General features: G+C 59.7%; 1 protein-coding gene across 1 annotated transcript; it reads left to right on the forward strand.

The window, feature by feature from the left end:
* Window positions 1-1,074: 1,074 nt before the first annotated feature.
* KRTAP27-1 (keratin associated protein 27-1) lies at window positions 1,075-2,547 on the forward strand. The gene has a single exon (XM_037029664.1). The coding sequence runs from the start codon at window positions 1,111-1,113 to the stop codon at window positions 1,705-1,707; it is 597 nt and encodes a 198-aa protein (XP_036885559.1). The 5' UTR covers window positions 1,075-1,110; the 3' UTR covers window positions 1,708-2,547.
* The last annotated feature ends 6,007 nt before the right edge of the window (window positions 2,548-8,554 follow it).

Genomic DNA, 8,554 nt, shown 5'->3' on the forward strand with positions numbered 1-8,554 from the left:
CCCGGTCACATGGCCAGGAGGGGTTGGTGTACGAGCTGGTCAAGGCTCCTGAACGTTCCCCCCTTTCTCCAGACCGGAGAAGGGGGCCGGCAGGGTCTGCTTGGAACCTGTTTCTGTTGACCCATGGCCCCGGCTGAGCGACATCGGTCGAGGAGAGCGCTGCAGACACCGTGCTGGCACCTCCTGTGCCGTGAGGGCGGAGCTGCACTGGACGCAGTGGCTCCTGTGACAGGTGTCAGAGCTGGCCAGCACCCTGCAATCAGATCACCCCACAGGAGCAGATGAAACGAGCTGGCCCGAGACAGGGGTGTCACAGAGGCAGCTTCTCAGCCTCCGAGGGGCACTGGTGGGGAGACGCACTGCGTGGTGTGAAGTTGAGCGTGATGGCAAAGGTTCAAACGCCCTGGTGATTCTGAAGGAGAGGTCAGAGCTTCTGAGTGAAGGGCCAGCTTTCAAGAGGCAGCATTGAAACGTGGCCTTTAACATGTTAGACGAAGGGAAGGGGTTTGTGGGGCGGGGGCCATTCTTGGTAAGCAAACAGTGGGAAGGAATTTCGCTGTCGGCTCCCCCACACACAATCAGCGCAGCTGGGCAGACGGGCTGAGGCCAGAGCGCAGCGAGGGCGGCTCCGGGGGTCATTTCTGGGGTGCCTCGGTGTGGTAGCCTTTGCACCAAGTTGGCCCCTCTGAAAACGCCAGCTCTGAATACTAATCCTCAATTGGCCATTCCCAAGTGCATTTCTTGCTGTCCTCTCACCAATATGGAGGGTCGCGGTGACTAAGAGAAAAACCACGTAGCTTGGGGGACAGGCTGGGACTCGAAGTGGACGGACCCCGCCCTGTGAGTCAGCTCCGTGGCTCCCAGGGAAGCCGTGGTAAAGGCTGGGGATGGGCCGGCCTCTCTGCTTCTGAGTTGTCATCTTCCTGCATAATGAGACCGCGTGCTGACGAGCTGCCGCCCTCCAAACTGGCTGGAGCACAAGGTCGGAAGGAGCCCTCGGGAGGAGCCCACGCCCAGTTCCCGAGCATATAATCTCCCGAGCACGGCACTCAGGCTTCAGACCCAGCAGGCTGGGTCCCCACGGCCAACGTCCATCGGGGCTCGGACACCATGGCCCCAAGCCACCGCCCCTCGCTCAGGGGACCCCGCAGTGGCCCGCCCCTCTCTGCCATCGTGCACAGCTCTCATCCCGTGACTTTTGACGACGGGCTGTTTCTGCCCAGCAGCTGCCATGGCAGGACCTGGCTGCTGGACAGCACAGAGGAACCCTGCAGCCTCAGCGGAGTGCCCAGCCTCGAGCCGAAGCCGTGCCCGCGGGACACCGGCATGCCGGGAACCTGCGTCCCCGGGGTTGTCCACGCGGCTGGCTCCCACGCCAGCACCTGCGAAAGGACCACGTGCCCATCAGGGGGTTCCTCGGCCGAATCCAGGTGTGAGTCTCAGCCCTGCGCCTCAGCCAGCAGCCAGCCGGCGGGCTTTGCCCTCGAGAGCCGTCCTCCGGGGAGCCACGGGGCAAAGCCCTGCCTGCCCCAGGCTCACGTGTCTACGAAGTGCCCAGCCCCGGAGTGTGGACCCAGCCAGGGCCACTCTCAGGGCCCGGGATCCAGGTCCTGCGGGCCTCTGGTCCCCGTCACATCCGGCCCGCAGCTCCCGGGGCCTTCCTGCAACGCCGATGAGCCCCGCTGCTGTGTGACCGGCGGCTGGTGATGGCCCAGTGAGTGGGGAGCCTGTGGCCCGTGGAGGGGGTGGCATCCTGAGTGGGTGAACCGACTGCTGAGGTAGCCGGGAGTTTGGATTTCTCTAAGGACAAACGATTGTGCGCATGTGTGTAAAGGAACAAAGATTTTTTTCTCTGCGGAGCCCTGTCTGGCGCTGAGCTGAGATCGGAAAACCTGTTAAACTACTTTAGGTCACCGGGGCACTGTTTGTCACAGGTCACTGAGGTCACCAGGGCACTGTTTGTCACAGGTCACTGAGGTCACCGGGGCACTTTGTCACAGGTCACTGAGGTCACTGGGACACTTTGTTACAGGTCACTGAGGTCACTGGGACACTTTGTTACAGGCCAGTAAAAGTTCAAGCAGAGACCAACACTTTGTATCTACTTACTGGGCCAACACTTACTGGGCATTGTCTATGGAAACACTGAGCACTGAGTCTGGTGTGCTATAATAATGTGAATGTAAATAAAATGTAACTAGCCAGAAACCCACACGATACTGGAGTTGAAGGAGACCTGAAGCCCACCTAGCCCTGCGAACTCGGGTGGAGGGGGCCCACCTAATCTGGGTCCGCGTACCGTCCACACACAGTCTATCAGCCGCAGTGCAACACTCTGATTGACTGACCAGGAGACGGGCTCCATCGCTTGAAAAGTGCATGGGAATTCTGAATTTCGCCTCCATACCCTTCATAGCCACTCAGTACCAGGATCTTTGAATGTGACAAGGTCTAGTTCAGTGTTGTCAGTGCATTACTCACCTTCCTCTTTTCACTATTTCTTAAGTGGGTTTTGAGTTGGGAAATGGTCCTGGCAGTAAATAAATTGAATTCATGGGAAATCACACAGTTCATTGTCACAGTTACTATTCCAGGTCAGTGCTTCTGTGGGGCGTAGATTACAGGGTTTCCTTCTTTTCTTTTTTTCCCATCCAATGACAATGGTGTAAATGTTTGCAGGGAGAAGAGAGAACACGCTCCCTTACCACTGCCGGTGCGTGTGAACCAGAATCAAAGAGCGTGTGGCGGGAGGGGTGGCAGCAGACGGGGCCGTGCCTGCCGGGAAGGTCAGAAGGCCACAGAGGTGAGGGGAGCGGGAGGCCCCGACCCCGCCGGAGTAGCCGGGCTCCTGCGAAGCCCTGGGCGGCCACTGACTGGCTCTGGGACGTTCGGGGCAACATGGGGCTGGGGTTAACAGTGTGGGCTGTAAACTCGGCTCTGAGCCTTTTCTAGGCTCTGACTCTTAGCCAGCGGGGGTGGGGCCCCTGAACCCCAACGGCCTGACTTCCAGCAGCTGCCCACCCAGGCTCTTCGAGGCTGAGAAGACAGCAATGAGCCCCTGAGACCTCATGGGACCGTCACACGGGAATGGCTCGGGGGGCCCAGCTGGTGATCCGACAGCTGTGACCGGGGTGAGGGTGGAGCTGGGGGTGCATAGGTGAACACGGACATCTGCAGCAGGTTGGGAGAACCAGCCACCCGACAAACCGGATGGGCTGTCTGTGGTCTGGAGCTGCGAGTCGTTGTGCCTTCCGGCGAGGAAAACACGCAGGAAACACCCGAGTGCCCCATCTGGGCCGCTGGCAAGTGTCTGCGGGTCCCAGATGAAGCTGCTGCTGGTCCTCCATCCCCCAGGCGGGCGGCTCAGACACAGCACCCCCCACCCCCACCCCACCCCCGCTGCAGAGGAAGAGTCAGCCCTAAGCTCTCCACCCGGCCACTGACCCGGGCACTTCTGTGGTGGCCGGGTCGCAAACGGGGACACATCCTACAAGACATGAGGCTGGGCAGTGGTCTCTTAGACACAACGCCAGGACCACATCTGTAAATTAAAGTGTGATAAATTGCACTTCAACGTGAAAAATGTCTCCTCTTCAGACACTCACTATTACAAGTAGTAAAAAGACAACCCACAGACTGTGGAAAATATTTGTAAATCATACACCTACAAACGAAGTTGTATCTGAAACATTTATAGAATGCTCCAACTCAACGATAAGAAAACAGGCGACTCGATTACAAAGTGAACAAAACCTTGAGCCGTTTCTTCACTATAACGATACATTTGCAGAAAAGACGCACAGACGTGCTGGGCACCGCGGTCAGCAGCAAATTAAAACCACGGTGGAAAAGCACGCGCTTCGCGTACGAAAGGGCTGCGTGTTTGGGAGTCCGACCTTTCCAAAAGGGTGATATATGTGATACCGTCTTGATGTGGGGTCGATACCGATGTCAAAACAGCACATTTTACTCGTCAAACAGGCTCAGTAGGTCAATCACACCCCAACGAAGCTGATGAAACGCAGAGGCAAAGAGGAGGCTGAGCAAGGCTTGGTGCAGGTGGAAGGGACGTGCGTAATCCAAGGACTTCCCTAGGGACGGTGGGAGGGACCCCCCACCCCCACCGTCTCCACGCAGCAGAAGGGCGGGTGTGTTGGTTGATGCAAAACCAGTTTTTGACGCCGTCTGGGGAGAGTTCCTGTGTGGGAATGAAGGGAGCCGGGGTGGAGCGAATTTTGTAAAAACCACGTCTAAACCACATGCACGGACACACCAAGGAATCTCAAGGTAGAATTTCCGTGGAGAGTGGACGGCCGCCCGACAGCCTCACCAGCGACCCCCAGCCCTGCACCTACACAGCTAATCACGGTTATTTAATTCTCCTCGTTGATTTTAACTTCGTGATTTTCCTGATGATACCCTGCAGGATGCACTAAATTTAGGGCACCTCATTATGCCGAAGGCGGCCACGGACTGACTCAGATAATTGGCTGTCTTCTCGAGGCCCAGCCGAGATAAATATTAATCAGGGGTCTCCGAAGGGGCAGGAGGCACACTGGACGAAGGGCGTCCCCCCTCCCCGCCTTAGCCTCCTCTGCCTGGCGTCCTTTCATGTTCTGGGAAGGCTGGCTCTGCTGGTGAAAATGGATGGGTGGTGAGGAAAAGTACAAATGAGAGACTCTTGGCTTGACTCAATAAAGGTCAACTTTTATTTGATAAAGGAAACCTAAGGTATATTTTGGGAGAGCTCTGAGGTCAGCCAGTAAATACTTATTAAGAATTAGTCAAGTTTCCGCACACGGATGGAGAGTGACGAGCAATCACATCTCCTGGAATAGAGATTCAGGGAGGGTGCAGCCCGCGGAGAACCCGTGCGTGGGACGCAGTAAATAGTCACTAACGAGGGCTCTGGTGCCGGGTCGGAACTAAGCCATACACCCAACGTTCGCCATGCTAAGGAGCGCACACGCCTGTGCGTGATTTAAGTAGCGATGGTCGCACTCACCTGAGGCTGGCAGGGTTTAGGCTGGCGGGAGAGGATTTGGAGGGCAGGGGCGCACGTAGCCAGCGCTGCGGCGCAGATGACCTCGGCGTCACTGCAAAGGAGCGAGGGAGGGGCGGACGAGGAGGTGCCGTGACACCGGACCGGAACTGCCGACACAGAGGCCGAGGAGGCTCTGCCGGGCAGCAGCTCGGGGCTGACCGGGCATCTGGGCGCCTGGCTGTGGGCGGAGGGGGCTGTGGACGCGTCCGAGGGGCAGGGCCACAGGATGCACCAGTTTTCAGGGTAAAAGCCCACACGCAGCATTCGCACTACAGAGAGGACATCGGCCACAGGTGTGGAGATGGCCCGTGGGAAGGTACGGATTCACCAAGGAGGAGCCGAGCCCGGCTTAGTGTCCAGAGTGTGAACGGAGGCGGCAAAGGATGGGAAGCCCCACTTTTAGTGGCTGGAGAGAGAAGAGCATCACAGAGGATCTCCACTCTTCCTGAACGCAGTCGGACCCCAGCACCATCTTCGCAAAACCGGTTCCCGGCGTCCACGGGTGAGGCGCGGCCTCCGACCTGCGGCCTTGACGCCTGAATGGGATCTGGCCTGTGCCTGAGTCTGGGGACGGGGCTCCTAAGGACCCTCGGCAGGGAGCACTGTGCTGACATTTTTCTGCCTTTTCCCAGTCCCCAGGCCCCCGACATTTTCTTCTCCCCGACTAAGTTCATACCAAATGCCAGCGTTCGGGTGAAGCTGATGAATGGCATTTACCGTTTTGCCTGAGAGCTGCCCGCGGCGAGCCTGGGCCGTGCGCCTGTCCTCTCCCGCCCACGCAGCTGGAGGCGCCTGGAGGCGGAGGCCACCAGCTTCTCGGGACCTGCCCACACCCGTCACGGCGCTCTGTGCAGCTGGGGCGTGTGAGAGCTCTCCCCTCTTCGTGACAGTCACACCAGCAGCACCCGCCTGACGCCTGGTCCTGGGGGGCATGACTGACCCCTGGGGTGCTCCGTTTCCTGAAATCCCAGGGGTGTTTCTGCAGCGTCACCTTCCCACTCGGGGGAAAATGAGTCTCATGGGGAGCTCTGAAGGCGTGGAAGTGAGCCGGTGCCCGATGGGTGGGTTAGGGAAGCCTCGAGAGGCGGGGAGCGGTGCTGGTGCCGCGCCCTGCGGTGTACACTGGACTTGACTTCCACCTGAACGTACTCTAAAAGGACGCCGGCAGGTCGATGTCATGGACGTCCCGTTGTTCTGGGAAGCAGCAGGACAGTGCCTGGGGGCCGGAGCGGTTCTGCAGACTGCAGGGTTGCTGAATCCAGGAGGACGGTGCCGCTGTTCGCAGTCGGGCAAACTCGCGTCGCTCACCTCGGTTCATGCGGGGAGTAACGCAGCGGCCGGTGAACAGCCGCGCAGGAGTGTGCTCTGCGGTTCGTGCGCCCACAGCTGCACCCCCACTCCCCCACCCGTGTCTGTGTACACACCCGCATCAGATAATGGGGGCCAACCACCCCACAGTCACTCAGATGCCCGATCCCCTTGTTCAAATGCCCCCTTCATCTCAGTGACCAAACCTTACCCGCCTCAGCTTCCCTCCTGTGAACACAGGAAATCGCACCACGTGCCTGCCTGTCGGGACCGAAACCTCACCCACAGGCACCTGCCGGTGGGAGCTGCCGGAGCAGAAGGAAACAACCTCTGTGTCCTCCGACCCCCCACCTCCCCTCCTGAGGGCTCTGGGGGCCCTGTCTGGGTGAATGACTCACGCAGGTGCATCGCTGTGCCCGGGGTTCGGGCTCAGCACCACCCGCAACGGAGCCCATAGTGGGAAGAGCAGCGCCCACAGACTCGATGGGCGGATGCCGGGGGTGCCCAGCTATGTGCGCCGTGGGACAGGGCTCTGGCAGGGCACACTGACCACCAGACTGGAGTGCGGGGTGCAGGACTCCGCCAACACCGAGGCACCGCCACTGGGGGTCACATGCTCTGACCTGACATCTGAGATCGTCCCCACGCGTGCCTGTAGGACTCTCTCCCTGGCAGTAAAACAGCCCTCGGGGGCCCCGGGGAGTAGCCAACCACCTCAGAGCGTCTGCACCTCCGGACAGAGGGGGACCCGGTGACATGGGGGTGTCCAGTGAATGTTAACTGAGAAGAAAGTGTTGGGAATGACGGCGGATTTTTGGGTGAAGAAAATCGTAAATTAGATCCTTAAAATTCCCAGTAAAACAGCCGCTGGAGCCACTGCCCGTGAAAACACAGTGGGTGGTCGGGCTGAGCACAGTCACGCCTCTTCTTAAAGTGAACTTGACCGGAGACCAGACCCCCAAACAGCCGTCAGCGTCTGTGCGCGGAGAAAAGCTCTGTCCCCCTGGCGCTGCGGTCCCCGGGAGTCCCTGCGGAAACGACCCCAGGACCAAGGTCAAAGCCCGCCCGGTTCCTGGTTGTCGCATCTGCCTGTTTTTACCCAGCGTGTCAGTCGTCAGCCGGGACACAGGGGGCCACGCACACCTCGCCTGCAACTGTAAGACATGCCAGGTTCCGCTTCCCGCACACGGTTCTGTTGCTTTGCTCGAGTTTGCTGGAGGACCTGTCACTGCAACTTGTCTGCCTGCGTCGAGGGCACGCTTGCCTCGGCTCATACGGACACGCGTGTGGCTTTTTAAAGCAAGGGCACACTGGCGGGAGTCACGTTTGCCCAGGATTCCAAAACACAGCCAAGTGACCATGTGGACACATTACACTTTCACACCACACTGCTTTCCAATTTCTTACTTTGGGCAATTTCCCAAAAGAACAGAATTTCTCCTCCAAGAAATAACGTGCCGGTGTTTCAAAGGCGGTCGCTACAGGCTCTACAGACGAAGCCAGGAGAGGGGTTCCGGCGTGGGGTGCGTGCCCGCCCTCCCCGAGAGGGTGGAGCCAGGGAAGCTCCCTCCCTCCAGGCTAGAGAGACACACCTGGGGAAGGGTCGCCGTGGGCGGGGGGCGGGAGCACCTCCTCTGGAAAGGCTGGGACTGAGCCTCACGCAGCAGGGAGGCGCCTCTGCCGCCCGGGGGTGGGGTGAGGGGTCAGGCCCAAAGGGAGGACAGAGAGGCCCAGACCCGCCCCCTTCCCGGGGAGCCACACCTGCTCAGGATCCACCGCTCAGACCCCTCAGGAATTTCCACCATGTTCTTCCCTCCTGCTCACCCCCTCTGCTCCACCCAGGGGAGCTGTGGGGATGCCCGTCGCCCGCCCAGCACATGTCTGGGCCCCGCCTGGCTCAGGGACAGCTGCTGAAGGGCCTGCCGCACACCCACCAGCTGCCAGCCCCCAGCTGAGAGCCCGGCAACTCTGACACCTCTCGCTGCCCATCCACCGCAGGCCGGGCACCCAGACCTGCCCGGGAGTCAGTTTTCTCTCTGACACTTTCTCGACTCCAGCTCCTGCCACCCAGGGTCCAGCAGCGGCCGCCCCTTAGCTTGGATGCCCTGGGGTCCCCCACCCCACAGACCGTGTCCAGCAGCCTCTGATGCCTGTGTCCTCTCTTCGCTGGGCGTCCACTTCTGACACATGTGTCCCCCCCTT

Source organism: Sturnira hondurensis, unplaced genomic scaffold (assembly GCF_014824575.4).
Source record: "Sturnira hondurensis isolate 20B ecotype Veracruz unplaced genomic scaffold, ASM1482457v3 Scaffold0020398, whole genome shotgun sequence".
NCBI classification, from domain to species: Eukaryota; Metazoa; Chordata; class Mammalia; order Chiroptera; family Phyllostomidae; genus Sturnira; species Sturnira hondurensis.